General features: G+C 35.8%; 1 protein-coding gene across 2 annotated transcripts in view; it reads right to left on the reverse strand.

Moving 5' to 3' along the window:
• Positions 1-2,343: 2,343 nt before the first annotated feature.
• LOC127427324 (transcription elongation regulator 1-like protein) overlaps positions 2,344-25,903 on the reverse strand; it is a 107,945-nt gene continuing 84,385 nt past the window's right edge. For both annotated transcript variants that reach the window (XM_051674872.1, XM_051674873.1), the window contains exons 7-14: positions 21,122-21,204; positions 19,511-19,599; positions 17,393-17,544; positions 15,097-15,169; positions 14,202-14,313; positions 12,265-12,354; positions 11,950-12,068; positions 2,344-3,548 (exon numbers count right to left, since the gene is read on the reverse strand). In XM_051674872.1, the coding sequence (XP_051530832.1) occupies positions 3,392-3,548; positions 11,950-12,068; positions 12,265-12,354; positions 14,202-14,313; positions 15,097-15,169; positions 17,393-17,544; positions 19,511-19,599; positions 21,122-21,204 (875 nt within the window). In that variant the 3' untranslated portion in view covers positions 2,344-3,391. The remainder of the gene's footprint in view (positions 3,549-11,949; positions 12,069-12,264; positions 12,355-14,201; positions 14,314-15,096; positions 15,170-17,392; positions 17,545-19,510; positions 19,600-21,121; positions 21,205-25,903) is intronic.

Below are 25,903 nucleotides of genomic sequence, written 5' to 3' on the forward strand. Positions count from 1 at the left end.
TCACAAAGTGAATTATAGTAGGCTTAGTCATAGTAATGGTATGATATTCAAAAGATGCGTGTGGAGATGGGGGCGTGGTCGAGCGACGTTCTGTGGAGAGTGAGACCGGGTGAGGAAAGTGGTAAGGATTGACACCTAGGGAAATGATCTCTAACAGCTGTTTTGTGTTGCAGTGAGAGCTGGAGAGAGATAAAAAGCAGCCAGAGCCGCAGATGAAGAGAAAGAGGTACCGGTGTTTAGGAGTGATAGCATTCCTTTATGTTGAAGTTTGAGCGGTTGAGTTTATTCTGTTTGTGTGTATGCTTAGAAGTGGCAATAAACAACACTAAAGTGTGTAAACTGGTTCCCACTTCCTAATTTTCCCTTTCACAATGTGTTATTGCAGAGAGATGAGAGTGGAGTGTATTTCCAGGTGTTGAAAATTAGCAAACCAGTTCCTCCACCACGGCCTGTCAAGCAAAGGGTGTGGATGAAAGAAAAGTCGGTTGAGGGGGCTTAGTGGGTCACCGTTTTGTCTTCGCCAACCCATATCTCGGTTGGAAGCAGAAATATTGAGTTTTGACTGATTTTGAAGGCAGGGATGAAGTCAGCTTTGTTGACAGCAGTTCCACAGTCCAACCGAGAGAAAGGGACTGTGGTAAGGCAGTACCAAGCAGCCTTAGGTACTGGGTGGTGTGTTATCTACGATGCTGTGTATGTGGATTTCCACCTAGAATGAAAAAAAAAAAAAAGAAATATACTGAAAGCACATTTTACAAGAATGATAGGGAAGTAGAAAAAGTGTAAGATGAAAGAAAGAAAGAAAGAGAAAGAAAAACTTAGCGTAGTGAGCCTTGTCAGTGTCCTTGCTCAGTGGACTTGCTCATCTTTATCCGAGTTAGGTCTTCTCACGAGGAGGGCTGCCACTAAAGTGCTACTCACCAATTAAGTACTTGATTGCTAATTGCTGTCCACCCTTTTAAATTAGCAACTCAAAGTCTACAAGGCACTAAAAGTGTGATATGACTTAAAATCCAGCACAAAAAGGTTTTATGAACATGCTTAAGATTATCAGTGGTTGGAGAAACTGATAGTCCAGCCTCATACTCATGCCATTCGTTGATCAAATGTCAGGATGCTCAAAAAAACAGAGCAATGTTTTGGTTTTACCATAAAGCCACAGTGTTCAAACCTTTCGGGGTAGTCCACCAACAAAAGGCTTATATGAAACTGCAACAGGAGAAAGTGGGCCAATTTTACAGTAACACTGATCAAAATAGAATCGACTGCCACATTAAGAACCTACGTTTTTTAAATAGACCCATTTAATGAGATGTACATTGTACAATGTGTTCCACATAGAGTTCCACAAAAACTTTTTGTTTACAGATGGTCTCAACCATCCACACTGATGCCCTTACACTCAGTACAGGTATAGTGATCTCCACCCCTTCACCCTGGGCCTGGCTTTCTCACCATATTTTTACTGTGTACTTTAAAGCCTGAGTCACCTGTAGTTTCAATAATAGATAGGAGTAGGCGCAAGCTTGGAATGAAGCCAGAGTATGGATGTCCTGTGGAGGCATAATGGAGTTTACTCCCCCACAAAACAGTTTGCCAGCACACTGTCTGCTGTACCCATACTTATTTATAGCTGTGTTTCATTGAAGTGACACTGATGGAGAATGGCTGTTGACTTTTCCTCACCAGTGACATGGTTCAGTCAGCCTGTGTGAGGCACAAAGGGAACACAGCATCACCAGTAATGAGAGCACACTCCTGCGCCTTCACCCTCTAAACGAGTACTGGGCCTCAATGCCAATAACCACATTCTCAGTGTTTGGTAAATGGCTCAAATGTACGTGTTGCTGGAAGAGATCATAAACTACTCAACTCAAGCAACAAGAACATAATTCACTTGTTTATTAAAGGTGGATGTTTACAGGGGATTTTATCATAGGGCAGTTGCTTAGATTTGGGAGGGAATAACATGACTTATTTACTCTATGTATTGATGATTGATAATATTTTAATGGGAACTGGATTTTGTCTATCTATCTATCTATCTATCTATTAGCAGCGATGTGGCTTGTATTGTCTGAGTTTACACTGTAGATGGATTAACAATGCATCAATATGAATTTGTCAAATTCAATTCTAATTTAATCTAATCCATCTAGGAACACAAATGAACCTAATCGTGTCAGCTAACAGAACAATGAGGAAAGCAGATCATTTAATGAAGATTGTCCCTATCAATATCTATGCATTTAACGAGTGGTTATGTTTAAGCATTGTTATCCTGTTGTTTGTGGTTCAGAGATAATTTTTCATCCATATTTATTTTTCTGTAATGTATGAATTTTATTTGACTATCAAACAAATCAAATAATAATAATAATCAAATCAACAATCTTTTTGTAGTTTTAAAGCTCTGATTGTGGTATTACAGTAAACATTACATACAGAAAGGGAAAAGAAATTGGGATTGAACAGAACAAAGTATTTGTTACATGGTAACAATATGGCATTTTTGTGTATTGCTTGAACTGACTGAAAACACCATGGAATTGCATTTCTTCAGGAATAAGTTAAATAAACCAATTAATTACAAAAAGCTACATGAATTGAATGCATGAACCAACATCTAAACAATACTCTTTCAATTACATTTCCCAGTTTTTGATACAGTAAATAGAATCCACTCACTCCGCCTTTTAATGGAAATTCATGTACAACTTTTTGAAGCAGTGACAAACTTATCACTTTAATTCTACAATATCGTAACAAACTGAATTACAACAAACCGTTTGACAACATAAAAAGAAAAAAAAAAATCTATCAATACACAACACCACTTCTTGATTCTCACAGATGCAGTGGAGAATCAGTCTTACTTGAACATACTCATTAGACAAAAAGTTTTTTACTTCTACAGTCACTTTTAGGTCACAGCGCCAGGCAAATCAACATTTATTTTACAATTATTTATATAATATATACAGGAATATATAACATGTTCTACCTGCGTGCACAGGTAAATGGCTTTATGTAGTTTTGTGTACTTCTGTTCAGTCCAACTCTGTATTCATGTTCAGCGTTGCGATTCAGACAACTTGTTAAACTCAAACTAGAGATAAAGTGCTTCAATATGAAACATACTCAGATACAAAGAGTTCATTAGCAAACCACTTACCCATTAATACGCCCATTTGACTGAACCAGACTGAGCTGGTTTGCAAATCAGTCATTGAAAAGCAAACAACACTGCTGTTGGTTTCATCCTTTGTTGTTTGGTCAGACATATGGACAGATGGTATCACTGTATACACTGTTCCTGACAATGTAATGAACATTCTCAGGTAATCCCTTCACAGTACTCTGCAGAGTTCATTTCCCTGTCTACAAACCCTTATCTCATCTTTCTTAGCCGCATTCTGTTTTCTTTGTCACGTTTTTTCAAGGTGCTGATGAACTGGGTAAAAAACAACTCCTGGTCTTTCCTCTTCGGAACTTGTTTGAATCGTGGATCTTTTCCGTACTTATCTGAAAACTCTTTAAATGTTGACCTATGAAGGAGAACAGAAAAAAAAAAAAATATGAGTTCCTTGGGGTTATTACTCTGCTGAAAAACAGCTTAAACTAGCCTAAAATGTATCTGGTTAGGTGGGTAGGTTTTGACTAGGGATGGGCATGAGTACTCAGGTTCTCGTATGTGGCAACAATGGTCGATCATGAAAACAATGATCAATGATGATCAAGCATAACGCTACTTTTCACTTAATTCGAAATTCAGTGACAATTACCTGACAACTAAACACAAATGTGTCAAAGAGGGAGCTTATTTTTAATTTTGAGATTGATTACGTTGTGATTTTGAGGGGTACATTGATTGTCAGAGATGTCTCATAGCAACCAAACTGATATACGATGCTGCAATGCTATCGTTACGATAATCAGAAGAGAGTGTAATTAACTGTGTTTTGAACACCTGTCTCTACAAAACGTTTCCTAAACACGTTTTATTATAACTTTGACTAGTTAATGGATATTATTTATTAAAAGTTATTAAAAGGATATTATTTATCCCTGCCCTGGGTGCCGACATGTTTGCGTGATGTAACACACACCTGCATCTCGACAAATGGGAGTTGAAGATTTCCGCATGAGTTTCCAAGTTATAAGTCTGACATAAAGTGTCATTCTGTTGCACTTTTCCCAGTTGAAAGGTGGAAATTCCAACTCTCCGAGTTTAATGAAATGCTTCATGAATCATCACAGCAACAACAATATGGAGCATCGCGGCTTTCCCCACAGGAGCGAACATTTGGGGAGTCACACACACACCAGGTGTGTGGCAGTGGACTCAACGTGCTGCGAGTGTTCCAAACAGCTAGACAGAGTGCAGCTAAATGGAACAGAATGCAGCGTCTTCAAAACTGAACTTCAATTTAACACGCATATTAAAAACGCAATGGTTATGGTATCTCCTGTTAAGTCATCCGCGATTTGAAAATAGACGGTTCAGACAGTCACTAAAAAAAATAAAAAAATAGTGCACGCTTACTAGGATTACTATGGTAACCTGAAGGAAGAACAGACAGACGCACGTTGTGCACATTCTTTCATTGGGTTGGGCAGTGATTCTTCACATAATGACAAAATATGATACATTACATTTTGATTATGCAATCTTTTGTACATTTTGTAACAGATTATTTTATAACAGCCTATAATAATGAATAGAGGATACACTGGAACAAAAAGACACAATGCAGCAGCCATATACGTTTGTCAGACATGTTATTATATAAACAGTTATATACATGTCATTGCCCCTCGAGTACTCGAATAATTAGTCTGAGTTCTCTAGTAGACAAAATGGCAAAAATGCCCATCCCTAGTTTTGACAGTCTTAGAGGGGTTTTGGGAACTTGTCAGCTGGTCAGTGTGGGAGGAAAAAAAAATAATAAATTTACTCCGCATTTCTGTCATCATTTTCCAGTAAAAATATCTAAACATCCTTTAAAGAAGACACATTTACTGGAGAAGCAAATAATAATAATAATAAATGAATAAGTAAATAAAATAGTGAGGTTTATGCTTGAAAAAAAAAATGCCAGTTGGGTAAGAAAAAAAAAAACCTCTCTCTTTTAAATGTAAGTAAAACATTTTTCTTGTTTTAAGCTTGAACATCTCTACATTGTGTTAAACTCTCTTATTTTGGTTCTCAAGTAAATCTTGTTTTAAGGATATTTAGACATTTTTAGTGGAAAATGAGAACAGCAAGGATTTTGCTTTTCAGTGTAGACCAGCTTAGGCCAGCCTAAACCAGTTAAGACCAGTAAACCACCTTGAGTAGGTTTAGATTTTTATTTATTTATTTGTGGAAACAAGAGAAAAATACTGATTAATATTATTATTATTATTTATTTATTTATTTTTCAGTGTAGACCAGCATAAACCAGCTAAGACTAGCAAACCACTTTAGGCTGGTTTCAGCATGATGATTAAAAGTGGTTCAATCCACAACTGTTTTGTGCAGGATATGAACTCAAAAATTAGGTTTGATTACAGTTGTTTTCATGGCTTGACTTAAAAGCCATCTCAGTAGAACAATAGAGACCTTGAGGATGCAGCACAATTTTGCATGGTCTTCTCATTTGTGGGTTACAATTTTAGAGTAGTACAGGTGAAAATACATGTATCTACTGCACAAGCAATGCATTCTCTGCTCTCTTGTACTGCATCAGAGCACTCTCGCCAAATAAACATGAAAGTGGCTGCTCTGTTTCCTAAAACAAAGGCTTTTCATTCACAACCTTGTCTCACAATCACTCATTCTACAGTAAATGATTCAGTTAATTTGGATATCGTTAGATGTATTGGATGACTGTGGCTTTTTGTGATTTGGATGTAAGTGTTAAGGCCCCTGCACACTTCCTAAGAAATCGAAGAATGAAAGTGTGACATCATTTAGAACAAATCTGGCCAAAACAAAGGTGTTTTTGCATTCGTATAGGTGGTTCATAACACTTCTTACTGCCATCTGTAGTCGTGACCTGGAGCTCCACCTACTTTGAGGCAGACAGCTAACTCTGTTTACATTGTTCAGTCAGTCAACATGAACACACTGGCGAGTTATTAGTGAACTGGTGCAAACTTACATCTGAGCGATTGTTCGCATAGAGACATTTTCAAAGACCTTGTCATGTGTTTTTAATCTACTCTTAAATACTCCAGTGCCCATTTACTCATGTTTCTGCAGCCAAAAGCCATTCACACATCTGCCCAAAGTTATGCCTATCATCATTCTTTTGTAACTAACATTTGCGATAAAGTATTGAATGTCACGCGAATGTGGGACGCTTGAGTATTTTGAGCATTTCATCACAGGACGCAGGTCCTTGTCTCACCGTCCGACCATTTAATGATTTAATACGGGACACAAAGCCTTCAATGGGGGATGTTTCGCTCTCTGCTAAAATACAGGACCCCAAGATAAAAGGCGTTCCGTATGAGACCTCGTAATTTCGGCCAAAATACAGGATGTCCCAGCTAAAACGGGCAGCAACAGAACTAGCAGCAGCAAACATTGCATATGCCACCTCTCCTATTTTTGAGCCATTGTCTGTGAAGAATGTTTATATTTGGATACTGCCATCATGAAAAGCAGTAATCAATGGTAAAACATCCAGAGATAAAATCTAGCGGTCAACCGATATATCGCCGAGGCCGATGAATCGGGCAATATTCTGACTTTGTTTAATTATCAGCATTGGCGATACATTTTCCTGTTTGGATGATTTTTTCTTGAGGGCGCCAAAAATTGCCTGCTTGCATGTGAAGCGACTGAGACATATAAACGACCAGTCACGGTTCATTTTGCTGTTACGTGCATCGTGTTACTACAGTAATAGACCGGTGTGCAACAGTCTCATTTAAACGGTCCGCATATCAGAGCCGCTGCAGACACATTTGAGCTCATAATGCTAAAGTACTCACCTGTTTCATTCTCCCTCTCTCTCCTCAACAGTTCCCTGTAAATTTTAACTGTCTTGTCTAATGATAAAAAGGAAGATATCAATAAAACTTATATACCATCTGCAAATCTGCACATATCTCGTTTAAACAAATGTAATAAACCAATCTTACAACTTGAGCAGATCCAGCATCCTGTGGAGTGCTCATTTATTTACCTCTAAAGCACCAATTCTATCAGCCTCTCCTCAGCAGTTTCCTGTCAACTTTAACTTTGTTTTCTAATGATAAAAGGCAAATATCAATAAAACTTCTATTATATACCATTTGCAAATATGCAGATATCTCGATCAAACATATGTAATTCACGAACCTCATCAAAATCCAACGTTTTCTTCTCGTCGAGTGCTCATCTAATATCTTCCTCTGAAGTGCATATTCTATCAACCAGAATCAAAACTTCACAATCAAAAGTTCCTCTGATTCACAAATCGTGATGATCAGTGGTCACAATCCAAGCAGGCAATCCAGGCTGTTTAAACTGTCAGGAGGTTGCTGCTGCTCGCTGGATCCGCACGAGCATGTGAGTGCAACCAAAGTCCTCTAGCAAGTCAGTCCACTGTTTGCCACGTTTGAAACGCTCTCGGGAGGCTATTTCCAGTCATGACAGTGCAGCTCCTATCTACTTGAATGGAGAAAGACCGAAATCTCCAAAACTGTTGGTCAAAATTACGATCAAAGAACATATTTCAAATCAGCAATAAAATCTGACAACACTGGTATCCTAAATGGTTCTTCTTTACCTCAGATTATGCTTAATAACACAATGTACCAGAGCATTCTCAAACTGGAGCAAACGACAGCCTGAATGTCAATACAGTACAATACAACCTACTGTATATTTTATATATACTATTTTTATTGTATAATGTGTATTCTATATTGTGTGTATTGTATATTGTACAATATTCTATATTGTGTGTATTGTATACTGTATATTGTATATTATTATGTGTATATTGTGTTGTGTTGTGTAATTATGTGTATATTAGATATGTAAATTGTGATGTGTAAATCTGTTTATTGTAAATTGGTATATGTCTCATCTATGTCTCATCACTGTCATGACTGCTATGTTGCTCAGAAATGCACCCAAGACTTTCACCCACTATTGCACTTGTGTATATTGTTGTGTAACAACAAAAGTGAAGTGAAGTCAGTTGATTGATAGGCGATGTCTGTATCTAAAAGACGACTGGCTCTTTTACCTGTAAGGCGGGACTTCCTATCTACATCCGTTGACCATTGGCTGCAGTTGGGCATTCTAATTTTTCCCATTCATTTTAATAGAAGTGGCCTGTCTCTGCTAAATAATTTCTGGTGCAACTTCAAAGTAAAAGCACTTCATGTGTGCTATGAGTAAATGTGATTGCTAATGTTGACATGTCATCCTTGGTTGTTGGACTACTGTGTGTACTGTTATTTCCTTCTTCCTAATATATTAATATATATGCAAATAAATTACAAAAATTCAATGACAAAACAGAAATCAGAAGAAAATGCTATCTACTATTTTTAGATTATGTTTTACCGTTTTTAAGTTTTGTGTGAAATTGAGTAAATATAGTGCTAAATAAGAGTTTTTTTTATTTTATTTATTTTTTTAGCAATTTTATGTTTGTTATTTACTATATTAAACTGTGTGATATATCGGCATTGTATCAGCCACCCTGCTCTTTGGATATCGGCATCGGCCATTAAAAAACCCATATCGGTTGACCACTACTAAAATCTCATGCATGGTGAATATATGCAAGTTTGCTGCATTACCATGACAACTAATGTGGAAGTGATAGCAAAAGCGACTGTAGTCTGAACAGAAAAAATCTGATCTGGACACATATAACTTGAAGGTTGAACAGTCACTCAAAACAATCGGATTTGAGGAAAAATCTAATTTTTCCTGCAGTGTGAACAAAGCCTATGTGGTTGCTAAGGTGTCCTGAGTGGTTTTTAGAGTGTTGCTATGTGGTTGCTAGGGCGTTTTGAGTGGTTTATAGAGTGTTGCTATGTGGTTGCTAAGGTATTCTGAGTGGTTTTGAATGTGTTGTTGTGTGGTTGCTAAGGTGTTCTGAGTGGTTTTTAGAGTGTTACTATGCGGTTGCTAGAGTGTTCCGAGTGGTTTTTATAGTGTGGCTATGTGGTTGCTAAGGTGTTCTGAATGAATGGTTTTTAGTGTGATGTTGTGTGGATGCTTTGGGGTGGTTTTTAGTGTGTTGCTATGTGGTTGGTTGCATTTGTTCTGGGTGGTTTTTAGAGTGCTGCTATGTGGTTGTGTTGCTAGGGTTGGCAACCTCCCCATATAATATGAAGTTGCCCCATATTTAAGGGAACAAAATTGCCTTCCAGATGAATTCCATATGGGACGCCGTTTGTCCCTTATTTTAGTGTCTCACACCAAAACTGTTGAGAATGTTTCACAAACCGAGAGGAAACAAAAACCTGAAACAGATCTTTTACTTAAAGGGTTAGTTCATACAAAAATGAAAATTCTCTCATCATTTACTCACCCTAATGCCATCCCATGTATGTCTTTCTTTCTTCTGCTGAACACAAACAAAGATTTTTAGAAGAATTTCTCAGACCTGTGGGCCCATACAATGTAATGAATGGGTGCCAAAATGTTTATGCTCCAAAATCCACATAATGGCAACATAAAACTACTCCAGACGACACTGGCGGTTAAATCCATATCTTCTGAAGCGATATGATAGGTATGGGTGAGAAACAGATCAATATTTAAGTCCTTTTTCTTTCACGTTCTCCTTTTGTTTTTGGTGATGCACATTCTTCGTGCATATTGCCCCCTACTGGGCAGGAAGGAGAATTTATGAAAATAAAAATTAAAATGACTTAAATATTTATCTGTTTCTCACCCACACATATCATATCATGTCTGAACACATGGATTACTTTTAAGCTCCCTTTATGTGGATTTTGTAGTTTTTAAAATGTTGGCACCCATTGACTTGCATTGTATGGACCAACAGAGCTGAAATATTCTTCTAAAAGTCTTAATTCGTGTTCTGCAGAAGAAAGAAAATCATACACATCTGGGATGCCAGGAGGGTGAGTAAATCATTAGAGAATTAAAATTTTTTGGGTGAACTATCCCTTTAGTTGTGTGAGATATAGGCGGTTGCAATGTTACATGGACACCACACTTGACAGGGAAAAGATGAAAATGACAATCAGCGCATGTTTTTCCAACATGTTTACTATCAGAAGCAGGAGTGTTTTATTAAACATATAGCAATCAAGTGCATGATAATTGTTTATCACCATTGTGATTCCAAAACAAAAGTAAACAAACCTATTCATCATGACATTGCATTGCAAATGTTAGTGCTGGTTCTGGAAGAAAGGTTAAATGATGGTGAGAAAAAAAACAAAAACACTTTTAGTACAAAAGCACAGTACAGTACAGGTTCAGTAACTGTGATTTTCTTACATTTCTCTTGTGAGAAACACTATTTATTGCAAAAACAATGACAATGCAATACAAGGATAAATACAGTATTTTCATGTTAAGCATTTTCTCTCCCAAAATAATCCATAATGTATGGTTGCTTAAAACACCTCTAAGACTTGTATTAAGACAGTGGCCCTAGAAGGCCAAATTATTATTATTATTTTATTTATTTTTTACAGTGATATATACAATTTTTAACACAAGTCATATTGTGTCTACAAACTGATGACCCCAATTTTAAACGGAAAGCCGGTTTACGGAGCATTAAAAATGGAAAAGACTTAAGCTTAATAATCGGGAAGAAAATGCTTGACAGAAAATATTGTCTTTCTTCATTAATTGCAACTTTGTTATTTTGGTAAAAAGTAGTGTTTATGAAAAGTGAAGATTGATAGAATTTTGGTTCTTCCAGGTCATTGTATTAATATGGTTTTAATTTTAAGCGCAGGGCTCCAGGCTGTGACTAAAATGGTTGCAAATGCGACCAAATGTAATTGATTATGACAATAATTTAAAATCTAATCACCTTTGGCAACAGTCAGGTTTTGTGCGTTCATATGCGGTTTTGTCAGATATCTTGTGAGTTACTGAATATATTTTTAGAGCGCGCACAAGTGTGTCTCGCACCACTTTTCACTTGTTCTGTTTCTGATGAGCTCGCTGCACCACATGCAACAACAAATCCAGCGTGAGAGAGTCGTGAACAAATGACTCTTTTGAAACGAGTCTTTTTCAAGAATCACCCGAAAAGAACTGAGGGTTTGGACTCAGGAGCTCAGGTTAGCGGTTATAATCAGATTCACTCTCTCAACTAATCATCCGTCAGTGAGCTCACAACTGGGAGGGCAGACATGTCAAAATAAGAGTCCCATGTGTATTTGGGCCTTCTTTATAATTAAAAGTCCCGTATTGTGTAGCACATTTTTTCCCTCTGGTAATTATTGATTTGGGTTTGGAGTAGCACAATAAAATGCATCTGTGATTTCATTCAATTTGCACTCTTGTAGTCTCTGTGTCTGGACCATCCGGCAACAGTAAAGAAAGACTAAGGCAATATTTTAAAACAATTATATATATATTTCAGGGGCCATTCGCAACGAACACTGTTTCTTGCTGATTTTTAATAGTTTTTTTTATGCAAACAAGATCTAGGTGGATCTCTAACCGTTGTGCATCGTCTCGAGCAGGAGCCCCCTTAAAAAAAAATAAAGCCCCATATTTGGCTGGTAAAAAGTTGGCAACCCTAGTTACTATGTGGTTGCTAAAATGTTATAAGTGGTTTTAGAGTGTTGCAATGTGGTTGTTGTTTGTAAGACATTTAAGCTAAGCAAAATGTCTCAATTTGTGCTTTTAATGTTTCAACAAAAAAAGTAAAAATAGATAGACAGAAAGACAGACAGACAGACAGACTTAGCGCATCATACTTCATCTAAATTTCAAACTGCATGCAAACTCACCTGGATGTGATTTTTGATTCCTCTAGCAGTTTTCTGTATTCTTCTTTTGCGTGCTGGAGTTTGCACTTTTTCTCTTTGTACTCTTCGTTCATTCTCGCTTTGACAAACTGATCAAAAATCTGTGGACAAAGGGGAAAAATGTGACCATTTTTAGACATCTGAGTCAAGTCTGGTTATTTTTTTTTATTCTGTTTGTATTTTGTATGATGATGCTATTGGTGCATAAATAATACAACTTTAATCATGTTTGAAGTTTTATTAATGCTTTACGTTTATAAAGGCTGATGTGAGAGGACGTGAAACTTTGTGCCTTACCTGTTTACGTTCTTCTGGACTCAGCAGTAGGTAACGTGGATCAAATACAATTTTGTGTAATTCTTTCTCCCAGGTGGAGAATGCAGATACCTGTTCAAGACAAATGAAGTTCAGGCATGAAACTCTATGTGGTGCAAGCCCATAGGTCTTTGAGCTTGTTATCTGTTAGCCAATCAGCTTACTCTCATGTGACATGTTAAGCCAATCATCTAGCATGGTGTTAGCTGATTGGTCCATTGATATGTAACCAAGTAGCCAATCAACTTGCGTCTCTCGCTTTGTGAAACATTTCAATTGATCAGTTTTGCAGACATGCCAGTTTTTTTCCTGAAAGTGCTGTTTGCTCAGGTGGTACGACTTAGCCTTAGCCAAATATGGCTGGCACACATTACTATCTGAGGTCATTAATTAAATATGTCAACACATACCTAGTCTAAGTCAATAGTTAACCCTCTGGAGTCGAGGTAATTTTTGGATCCTGGAGATGTTTTGACATGCCCTGACATTTGTGCATATTTCAGCTATTTACACCATATTAATAGCAGAAGTCTTATTACACTGTATTCAGCACAAATTGTGTTACAATAATATGTGAGCAACATGTATGTTCACATTTGATTTTTGAGAAAATCAAGTTTAAACTTGGTTAGTAAATATATATATATAATAAGAACAACACTGATATAGAGCCATAAAACACATACAAAACAGTTTTTCACAAGACTTTTCAGTGCTGGATTTTGGAGGCCAGAGTCTTTTTTACAACATGTTGTGAAAATCATCCTGTCCATTCATTCACATAAAAAAAAAGAAAAAAAAAACTACATTGATTTTTCTTTTGCATGGCACCTTTTGTTTTAGAAAGGATGTATGTGAGGGAGTGTCAATGGTCATGAATATTGATGTACTTCACACCTAGGGTGATAATGGCCCACCCCCTATTGGGGCTATCAATGTGGAATGCCACTGTGAGGAAACAAAACAAATGTATGTGAAGAGACTAAAGTTTAGAGACTAAAGAGAATTTATTTTATTTTTTTTTTGGTAGTTTATTTACAACTAAATGCACAATATGATACAAATATAAACAAAATGAGGGTCAAAGACACATTTGAGCACACAGATGGTCTGCTTTGCAATACATACAGATCCGGCAATCAGCAGTGGCACATTTCCCCCACTAGTTCTCATTACCGTATATCTGGAAAGTTTATTTTTTCGTTTTTTTAATTTATATGAAGTTTTGTTGTATTTTCCATTATTTTCAATAGTGATTCTCTGAACTGTACTACAGTAAAAACAGTAATACAATTATTATTATTTGTTAATTTAAATCAGTACAAATGAAAGGCAGCAAAAATACAACCATGATGTATAAATACTTAATTCAAAATTTTTTTTGTTTATTTATTTATTTATTTATTTATTTTTGGCATTACAGTACTATGAATGATCATTAATAGTCATGCAAATAACTGTTATATATATTTTTTTTCTTCTTCTTCTTAAAACAGTGTTCATTTTCTTTATACAAAATGCATTTTCTTTTTTTTTTTTTTTTATTTTAGGCTGAAAATTGACCCAGAGATGTTTGGACAGGTTTGTGAAACCAACAATTTTAATTGTGTCATCAATTAACCCCAATGACTGTCTTTCTTCCGTGAAACACAAATGTTATGAAAAATGTTAGCTTCAGTCATCATTCACTTCCATTGCATCTTGTTTGATGGGAAAAAAAAAGACACAATGAAAGTGAATGGTGACTGAAGCTAACATTGTGTAACACATCCTTTTGTGTTCCATGGAAAAAAGTAAGTCATATAGGTTTGGAACTACATCAAGGTAATGATGACACACTTTTCATTGTTGGATGAACTATCCTTTTAGCCCTCCAAAATCTTGAAGTTTCGTTAATCTCATGGACTTGAAGTTCTTACCCCTCTTTCTAAAAGCATGTCTCTGAAGTGTGTGATCCGGAGCTCGAGCGGTAAAACCATCTGAGATGCTCCATTTTTTCCTTCACTCAGTTCACACTCAGGGTGCCCCTGTCTTTATTGAGAAAAAATACAACAGTTCGAAATGCTTTGTGGTAAAATCTCAAGAGATAAGGTCCACAAGTTGAGGATACAAAAGAGAAAGGTGTATTCTTTTTAATATACAGTATTTTAAGATTATTCAGTACTTTGATTTTGGTCATACAATTAACTAGTCATATTGCACAGCTCTCTGAAATACTCTATTCTGATTGGTCAATCATGCCATCCAATGGTCTGATATTTCCTAATAATAACAACACATTATAATAATGTAAGAACTTAATTCATGAATCAAAAAATGAGAACTGATTTGATTTTTTTTTTTTTTCACTCACTATTTGTCTGTTAATGAGTAAAATGAAAAGGTACTTAAAAGGTCATGAAATGCAAAAAACATTTTAACTGATAAGAATAATTCATCAACATACACAGGGGCGTAGATTACGGCATGATTTATACCATGATCAGTGGAAACATGTAAATACTTCACACTGAATGGTTGGTTAGATATGCAATGTAAAGTTAAGAAAACATGCAAGGACACCTCCATAGATGTGGACAGGATATTAACTTTTGGAAGGCAGAGTTTACATTGCACAGTAATGTTTTTGCCATGTGTCTCTTTAAAAGTAAAATAATTTTTTGTAAATCCAGTGGTCAGATTCTGAGTGAGACGCTTTTACTCCCCAGCACCGATAACATGTCTGTCTGGGTCTCTCTTTTCAATTAAAGCAGACTCTTGCTACTTTCTGAATAGATTTGTTGTCGTCTTTATGCATGGCTCAGCCTCACTTACTTGTTCCGTTTGGAATTACGATCTTCCTCCTCCTCATCTTCATCATCAGCATAGGGAAAATTTGAGCCGTCATCTGTTGATGGAACGAGAAAGCTTCCCATTAATTCATCCAAATGAGATTTGTATGTAGTGGAGACCGGGGCTAGATGTCACACTTCAATTTCAATTTCTTTACAGGAACACGTTAAATCTTGAAAAAAACAAACAAAAAAACAAACACTTTGGAACATTTCCACCATAATGGCAAAGGATAAATTTAGAGTTTTTATAACAAATTAGTCTTTAAACATATAACAGTATATGGGGGCAAGTTGTCACAATGGTAACCCGCAATTAAAAAGCCTACTATAGCTTGTTTAAAGACTGTTCTGCAAAATTTAATGAGTGAAACAATTCTGGAACACAAAACAATTTATAATTGTAAAAACACTAAAATATCCAACCATTGTTTTGGCATACAGATAATGAATAAATTGTATGAACTCCAGCTGTTTCAGCTTCTGTCTATCAGTAAGCTCATATCAAACATGCCAGGTTGCAAAAAAAGAGCTAATTTACTCGAACGGTCATATTTGAATTGAAGATGTCAAAAAGATTAAGGTCATCAATAGATAATCTCCATGAAACAACAATAAAACTAAATCAATAAAGCTGAAAAGCCTTCTGGGAATTCAAGCCAACCATTTAATAACTACCAGACAAGATCCAGACCTAATTCAATATTTGCTGAACCGCCTCATTGGATTAGAGCTTTTTGTTAATCCACGAGAACGACAGTTCTGTAGTTTGCGGGTGTATTAAACTTTTGCTTGAGCATCATTATCGCACTGTAAGGATTAAACTTTCAGGTCAAGTTCATCACTTTTACACTGAATGTGACCCTGAATACCATAACGTGAACTCAATCAGGGTGTTAGGTGAATTAATCTTAACTTTATTTCTTGAGTCTACAGTAAGTCTTGCACGATCACTCATACTACTAGCTGACTAATCAATGTTTAGCTTTTATAAATAGTTTACAGAACAATAGCGGTCTCACGACCAGTTTTTTTATTTATTTTATTTTATTTTTTTAAGCCCCCCTTTCCCCCTCAAAAAAGTCTGCTTTTAAGCTTCAGAAAGAACACAAAGGTTCATGCAAGAGCTTGAGCTGTCTCTGCTGCAGAGCTAAACAACACACAAGCCAACGTGAACAGACTGATCTCACAGTTAAATTGTAAACAGTATGCTGACTTTAGCTAAAATCTGTCTGTGCTCTGTGAAATGTGAAACACTGCCCCCAGTGGCCAAATCGGTAAGTGTTGATGGTCGTATGGGCACATGTGAGCTCCATTTCCCGGGTATAATGTCTATGGAGGGGCGCCAAAAGTGAGTTGTGAAGTGAGTTTTCAGCTGTACAGGCTGTAATACAGAAATTAAATTAATATTTTATAAACTGTACCCCCCAACCCAAACCCCAAACCTAAACCTAACCATAAGTGGAGAAAAAATGTAATGTTAGATGGGAAAGTGCAACCTTCAAATTGTGCTCTTATTATGTGCAAGCGATTACTTCTTGGTTTCAACACAGCATCCAAACCTGGTCTCCCATGCTGCTGATGCAACATGCTTCCGGTCACTCCAAATGGAAAGGTAAATGCACTCGATCCAATGCAAAAAGTTCTGATAGGAGATGCCACTTGTCACTGAATCGGAATAATGTGGCCAATCCTAGTTTAGTGGAACTCTCGGAAACAACATGCCGACATCCCGAGTGGTCATGTTGACGTGAACGAGCATCTCTGAACGCTTTCTCATTACTTAGGCCACATTCACACTAATCTGTTATCATTTACTAAAGTAAATGATAACATGGTTATGGAGAGTGTTTTGTAAATGCTCTGTTTTCAGTGAAGAAAATGAGAGACGCAAATGATGCAAAATAAATACATTTTGAAACCAAAACTGTAGATGTAGCCTTAAATTTCAGGTTATTCCTCACCAAAATATGTCATATGCATTTAGATGACTTGGAAAATGACACACAATTTACATGGACTACTTTCATGGCACCTTTGCAGCCTTTTTGAAGCTTAAAAGTGGAGTCACTATCCACTGCCGTTGGGTGGAGAAGAAATAAAGAACTAAAGAAATATGTTGTACGGGTTAGGAACAAGATCAGGTTGAGTAAATGATGACAGAATTTTCATTTTTGGTTGAATTATCCATTTAAGGAATAGGTGTATAAGATGAGCGCCAAACATCAAAGCAAAAAGAGCCTCCAAAGACATCAGAGAATCACAACAGCGACTCTCACCTGAAGAGTCTTTTTTCCGTTTGTGTGGCGGATCTTCAATAATTCTGTTGAGGTCTCCACGGTCTTTCAGATCCACTGGTTTCTCCCATACTGACAGATGCATTGTGGGGTTGAAGAAAAAGACCCTGTCATCTCCTGTCCACACTACACACCTAGAGAGAAGAGAAAAGAAACTAGCATACTTTAATTCACTCAAACACAAACAAAGACACAACCCAGCTGCCTCTTTGTGGTATTCTTACAAGGTGACTGGGGAATCCAATAATCACCCACAGTGAGACCAAATTGAGCCAGACTGCTAAGAATGACAGAGACGAGATCTGCAAGTACAATTTGAAAGTACCCTGTTAGTACATACATTTTAATTTTGAGTCCTTAATCAAAGAAGTTCTGCACTGGATATACAGTATCTACCTTATAGTTAAAATTTAGGCCTCATGCATGCCAGATAAAGTATTCATGGATTCAGCAATAGTCTGTGAGGTAATCTGATTCAACCTCATGCCAACCATGACAAACTAATTCTGACATTTCATTTTGCTACTCCCATCACATCAGCGAGATCGATAGTGCCTTCCTATACCACAGAACTGACCCAATGATATTAAAATATATTTTAAACGAAGAATACACTCCGCTCGTATGCAGTTATTCATAGTGCAGACAGATGGTCGGCACTAGTCCCATGCTTCATATGTCCCTTCTATAATATTGCAGAATTTTTTAAATCACATCCATGCAACCTCCATATTTCTCTATGAAACAATAACTAAAAAATGGGATTTGCATTGTAAAGGAAAGTGCTTGCAATGAAGCATAATAAAAGTGTTAAAGTTTTGGATAAGCTTAGGTTTTAGTTCTGAATAAATCCTAGGAAACAAACAGCTTGCACACAATATCCATAGAAACAATTTTCCAGGATATTATTAAGAGTCCAAAAAAGTTACACACCAAAGCAACATAGATACGTAAGCTTTTCAGTGTTTGGCGCGGATGTTGTAACTGTATTTTAGTTCTCAGAAAATGAAATGCCACATTCACAATTCTCTGATTGGTGAATGATTTCTCTTCAGGATCATGGGACGTGTAGTTCTTCATCACAAATTCAGCTGTTAAATAACACAGACAGATGGCTTCAATAGAAAGCATTTATCCCATTAATTAACAATCTCAGAGCTAAGGATGTTACGCTTTATTGAATGGTGAAACGTCAATGGGGGATTTTCTTACCAATGAAGTTTCTTACAAAGCATTATGTTTATAAAACCCAAAAATAAATATGAAGCATATTTGTAAAAGTTTGATGGGTATCTGTACATTTAACAAGACCAAATAATTAGCAGAAGTTTAATACTGAGAAATATCAATACAGCGCTGCCTTGAAAGCATTGTAATGAGCTTTAAAGCCAATAACTATATGCTCTGAATGGCTCTTTAGGCTGTTTCAAATATATGAATCTCATCCAAAGTGTATAATCATATAACAGCTCTTATGTCTGCGATTCAACAGAGTCCCCGAAGATGCTGTCATCAAACACGTTTAATGCAAATACTTAACAGGGAATCCACAAAAGCTGAACGTGATAAGCCATGACACCTGCTACGCTGAAAAAAAATGTGTTATGTGTTTGTTTGCATGCATGGAAGGGAAATCCACACTGCTTTGGCCAAGAAAAATAACAGCCTTGCATAACACATGGTCATAATGCAGGTTTGTAGTTGGGTCTTATTGCATCTGGTAAGCACTGGAGGTTTGTTGTGCACTGCTGTATTTTATTCCACCATATATTATTGTCATCAAACACTCAATTAGAAAGCTGCATGCATCCATAAAATGGCGATATAGCCTCTGACATTCATATCGGAATGAGTGGAGATAAAACAAACACCTTTATGGAACAAAATGTCTATTTAAGCATTCTAAAACAGTAGAAAAACACTCATATACGGCATGCACATACAAAAGTTGCATTTTAAAGTGTAGGCTGTCACAGAGAGAACTGCGAGAGCACAATTGATTGTTTTTTATCTTGCATGTAGGCAGTCATTTATTAGCAATAAAGATGCATCAGATTGAAAGGGAGGAGCGCAATTATTTATTTGCAAACAAAGCAGTACCATGGTGATCCAGGTACAGGTGTGGATGCAACTGGTCGCTTGTCTTTGAGTGAGCTGTCCTCGTCCATGTTGACTTTAAATGGTCCATCCTGGACATAAACCCACATACAAACAAAAATAGAGAGGATTTTGTTTTAACCAGGATATTAAACTAAGCCTCTAAACAACAAGGGTGCGAAAATGATATATACAGTATAATATATATATATATATATACCTGGTCAGTGAGGTGACACTCATTTTTGTCTGGATCAATTAAGTTATTCAGAAATACTTTAAAAAAGCAGTTCAAACAAAACAATTACATGAATGTATAATAATAATAATAATAATAATAATAATAATTAAAAGCTGAAATTCTTGAAAAAAATTTGAATAATCTTTTATTATTATTTCTGTAAACAATAAGCAGTAAATGTTTTCTTTTAAACTTATGAATATTTGTCAAAAAAAAAAATATATATATATATATATATTGTATTGACATATTTATGACATTATTTTGATTTAATAAAATTTATTTGAATTTTTTGTTCAGGCCAAATGGAGTAACCCTGAGAAAATATCTTGATATTTGTGACTCAAAAATGTGTGTGTGTATATATATATACATATATATATACATATATATATATATATATATATATATATATATATATATATATATATATATATATATATATATATATATTAATATGTTAAAAATATGTAACATTTTTATCACCTCTATATTTCATAATGTTCTGAAAGTTATTGACAAAAATTGTTCTAATAAATTAATATATTACCCAATATTTGTGTGCCCTGTATTTTTATGTTTAATAAAATATTTCATTGTTTCCTGGCAGCATATGCAAATGACAAACTCTATTGGAATTGCTATTGTGCGTGCAGTTTTCCATGTTCTTCACATTATGAGTGCTATTTCTATGACGGCCAACGTTGCTGCTCATGTAGAATGTTTCAGATCACTGCCTTATGAAGTTCCATTTCAGTTAGGGTGCTTCTATAGCAGAAGACAGGTTTTGAGACAGAGCTTTCTGTGTTATTTCCCCTCTATAAACATGCAGTCAAAAATGAGTCTCAATTATCTCACCCCAAACGTGGGTTACAAGGCTAATAGTAAAATATAGTGTTGATCATCAAATGATAAATAGTCTAGAGTGCATTCAGCCTCAGAAACCAAACAATTGGTCCCTGCATGACCAAATGATGCATATTACCAATTCCCACATATTGTTGGCAAGCAGCCCTGTTCACTCTTTACGTTCAAATGAATTACTGTTCTGAGTGAATTTTGCTAATTAATCCAGCTTAGAAGATTTTGAAGCATGTCAGCTATGGGACATTGTGGTACACTGCACTCCAACAAAAGCAATTATTAACGCAATCGTAACTGGACTCCAAAATTGATTCCGCCCGTAGTGTGTCCTTTTCCAACAATCAGTTCAATATTTTTCACCCTCTAAGATAATCAGAACCAATTTTCTTAAAGACCAAGGTCTGGCAACAAATGAACTGAGATGGAATGCCAATTATGCTGCTGTTGCCTATAATACAGATTTAAGAATCAAATTTTGCTAATGAGACAGACAGGAAATCATAACAAACCTCAGCTTTAGCCTCTGGATTTGGATCGGTGTGGAGCACTAAGGTATCCGTGCAGGAAGGCTTCTTTATTTCCATTATCTTATCTGAGGACAAGGAGGACAGAGATGAAATGCTCAGTATTGCAGCTTTCAAATACACAAAACAAACAATTTGCAAACATTAATTGCAAATTTAGCTGAAGGAATAGTGCAACTGTCATCTTTACATTCCAAACCCGTATGACTTTAATGGAACACAAAATTAAATGCTTAATAGATGTCTAAGTTGCTCTTTTCCATACGATGAAAATGAATTTAGACAAGTCGATACAACTCATGCTGTATATTCCAAGACTCTGAAACCATAAGTTGTTTAAGTTGTTATTCACAGATTTCTTAAGTTGTTATTCACTCTATAATTCACTATTTTTATTCACTATTATATATTTAAATTGGTATTCACTGATGTCCCCATTCACATTAGCTCTCAAATCTCATTCACATTTGTGAAAAACTTGTGGTCAGTTTCTCACACAAAGCTCTTACATTAGATGTGGAGACTTGGAAGAATTGGAATATAGTCCACAAGTAAAATAGACTTAATTTATGGTATGTGAGTGCCAATACTCAGGGGCGGGTTTATGATCTCTGAGGCCCCAAGCAACCGACCAACCCGGGGCCCCATTTTGGAAAATCTTGCTTAAAAAATTACATAAAATTGATTTTTAATCAGAATTTTAAATTCATCCTATCAGACGGTGTAGCCAAGTACATTCAAAACGTTTAATTAAGTAAAATTCTAGTTTAAGATAATGTATGGTTTCCATTTTTTTTCCACAATACAATGATAAAAAAAAAAAAAAATACCTACATACATTTTTACAAAACATGTAAAACGTGTTATATATATATATATATATATATATATATATATATATATATATATATATATATATATATATATATATATGAACAGGGTGTGCAAAACCTGCTACTTCACTCACTAACATTTTAGAATTCATTTGTTATTATTATTATTATAACCCTACAATTATTCATTGTTTTCCAATTTTTCATTATAATATAGTATGATACAGTATTATTAATATTACTCTGAGGATTTGTTATATACAATAGTAATCTTATTTACTTTACTTTCACCTGGAGCTTATATTCTAATGCTGCAGTGTATTGTTCACCATGTTGCAAAAGGCTGTATTTTATGTAAGCATCGTAGGCAATATTCGTAACAGTAACAGTAAACATACAAGGCACGGCGGCCCCTCAGCACACTAGAGCAGAAGGAAAAAAAAAAAAACATTGCCGTTTATCAAGTGCTGAAACTTTGCTTGGTGCAGAATAATCTGGAATAATGTTAAACATTGTAACAGTCACCTCTCTGCAACCTGAACTTGTTCAGAACGTTAAATCTTTATGACATCTGCGCTAAAAACAATCTAGACGCAGCACAATGAATGAAACAGAACACAGGTGTTTCTACATGCATTTTTGAGACCCTGAAGTTCTTTTTAACTTGACACAGTGTCTAAAAATGTGCCGGTCCTGCATGACATACTGAAGAAACAGCGAGACATGGTGCAGCAGTCAAGGACGTTTGTCCAGGGTGTGTTTACATAGAAAAACAATGGGAAAACAGAGCAGACGCACACAAAAACATGTTAGTGTGAACAGCCCCTAACTCATCCATTTGCGCATCTGTGACTAAGAGCGCTTGGGTGAAACAAGTTCAGAAGGCCTGTATATTTTTTCATAAATTACAAACCCAAACAAAAAGTCCTATTTGAAAAACTGACCCGAACCCGTCAGACCTCTAACGTGAACCGCTCTGTAAGCGTTGACAACAGCATATTCGAGCGTGTACACAGAACTACATGTCACCCCTCGAGCAGTTTTTGCTGAGCTTTCCTACCAGGGCAGGGGCCCCCCTGATGTTCGGGGCCCCATGCAATTGTGTGGTTTGCGTGGTGGTTAAAACCGCTACTGCCAATACTCATTTGCTTTCATTGTATAATAAAGAGCAGCTTGGGTATTCTGCCTCATTTTGTGTTCGACGTAAAAAAAGTCAAACGTATTAAAAAATAAAAAATAAAAAAAAATCTCCTTCAGTCTTCTAATATAAATAAATATGGCACAATAGGGCTAAGGGAAATGTACTCTTTTTCTTGTCTCAAATTGTATCATAATTGAAAAAAGGTAATGTATTTGTATTGATTATTTATGGAGCAATATAATTTGTGTGAAAATAAATAAAGTTGTTTTGATTATTTTGATTATTATTATTATTATTATTATTATTATTATTTAAAGAAGAAGAAAAAAATTGGAGCCCACACTCGGGGTAAAAGGCTCTCGGGAGGGTCATAGCGATAATGCAGATGAAGGAGCAGTTATACTACAAGATACTTTTTAAAGTAATAAATTACAATTATGCTTATTCAAAAAAAAAAAAAAAAACCCATTCAAAAAAGGGTGCACAATTTCATGTTAATTTCTGTCCCATTTGGCATTTCATAACATCAAGAATTAAATAAATGAGTGAATATACATTGTGATTGGATCAGTCAATGTGAACCCACTTTAAACGTTCTTAATAACAAATCTATTCTCCCCACTTAAGAAAAACAGTGTGTTTTAGCCCCAGCGAAAAGGGAGCTTTTTGTCTCATATACTATCCTTTCACTTATTGGAGAGATATTACAAAACTTAAGATTAAATCACCTTGAACAAATCTAAAAACACATTACAAATAAGTATTTTGGCTCAAAATAAATGTGATAATTTCAGGGATTCTCCTTACTACATCAATGTGCAGCATTGTAAAAGTTATTAAATGTTAGATCAAATTACTGTAGAGAGTATTTGACATTCAGCCTGCTTTTGTTTTCCATGGATTAAGAAATCATATGAGTTTGAACAACACAAGGGTATGCAATAGTAAATAAATGTCAAGAATTCCAAATAGACATTTGCTCCATATACTAATCAGATCTGTTGTGGAATCCAATATATACAATATGAGACACTGCAAACAATCAAATGCTATTTGCTATTCATGAATATTGACATTGAGAACATTCAAAAAATCAATAAGGCATAAGAAAAACCCTATTACACTTTCCAAGCAACATGACGAAATTATCAAAAGAGATTGCAAAAGATTCTGAACAGAAATTGATAAGAGTAAAACCTGATTATAACAGCCACTGAACAGCTGGCAGGCAAATCAATCAACACACTCACTATATAGTTGAAAGCATTATACACACTATTTTCATTTTCTGTAGTTATTTTGGACAAACTCAAGCTGAGTCGGGCCTAAATTAATTTTCACTTTATCTGCAGTGGAAAGCAGTAAAATTAGATGTGGCAAGCGTAAGGTGGAGTGGAAATCAAATGTGCTGCTTGATCTTTTGCTTCTGAATTCAATTAAACTCAAACCAAAGCTGCATACTGAATTCAGCTGCTTATGATAAAACAACAAAGAAATGTCAGGAAAAAATACCTCTTTTCTGTGAGGTGTGACGCCATGTCTATGACAGTTACTGATTGCTAAAGCTTGATTCTACAATTTGAAGAATAAAGTGCAAGGCACGTAAACAAATAATGTCATAAGCCAGCAAGAGAACGTGATGACTCTGTGATGTCTTAAAGGAATAGTTCACCCCAAAGAAATGACAATTCTGAAATTATTTTCTCACTCTCACATAGTTCCAAACCCCTAAAAAGTCACAGCATACATGAGGGTTAGTAAATGATGACAAAATTTGCATTTCTGGTGCACTATTCCTTTAAAATATTCGTTACACAGAACAGCCGCTTTAAGAACAGAAATCATTTTGCATATCTATAAAGAAAAAAAAAAAAAAAGGCATGAACTATAGTAATGGATTGTTTATGAAACATTCAGAGCTGACAAATCCCGATTAAACTTGCATGAAAACAGTATGAAACTGTTCTGGCCCCATAGCATCTCTTTGTATTACAACAGCCAACTGCTTTGCAATAAAGGCTGAATGAAGATTCTGTTTGATTTATATCAGTCATCATCTAAACCCTGGAAGCATTGATGGGGAAACCTCTCATCCACGCCTACACAAAACATTCATCCATTTCTGTCAGCAGAGACACCTTCATGGCACGCATCCACTCAGAAGAAGAATATGTCTGTGGCTACCGACTGCCTGCGTCTAATTGAATCATAAGCTGTTTAAGCTGTGATAAACAGGAGGCCCCTGTCCAAAACATGCACTGTGCCATGAAGAATGCAGAAAGATTTATGATGAAAGAGGACAGAAACCAGATGTTGACTGAACATTGCTGGACAACAGATTTAAGGCACATTCAGACCAAATGAGTTCTTGCTCTAAAAAAGCTTGACATAGTTCAATGAATATAACAGAACACAGGTATCTCAAGAGGCCCTTTTAAACGTTGACGTTCTTTTTTTTTTTTTTTTTTTTTTTTAACCTGACAAGGCATCTAAAAATGCTGCACTCTTGTACAAGACATTAAAAAAAAAAAAAACTAGTGAGACGTGACGCAACAGTCAAAAAAACGGCCAACCTGATCTTATGACAAGTCGTAAGAATAGTACAAGATGCCGAAATCATACAAACTGGCTTGTACAAAACATATGGCGTCTACTGTTGTGTAGCATAGAATAAAGACAAACAGCAGGGTTTTGAAGTAGCGTTCTGACAACTTGTCAAAAGTTTAACCACTAACCCAAACCCCAAACCTAAACCATAAAGTTTAATAACGTACCCAAACCCAAACCTAATCA

Source organism: Myxocyprinus asiaticus, chromosome 36, assembly GCF_019703515.2.
Source record: "Myxocyprinus asiaticus isolate MX2 ecotype Aquarium Trade chromosome 36, UBuf_Myxa_2, whole genome shotgun sequence".
NCBI lineage: Eukaryota > Metazoa > Chordata > Actinopteri > Cypriniformes > Catostomidae > Myxocyprinus > Myxocyprinus asiaticus.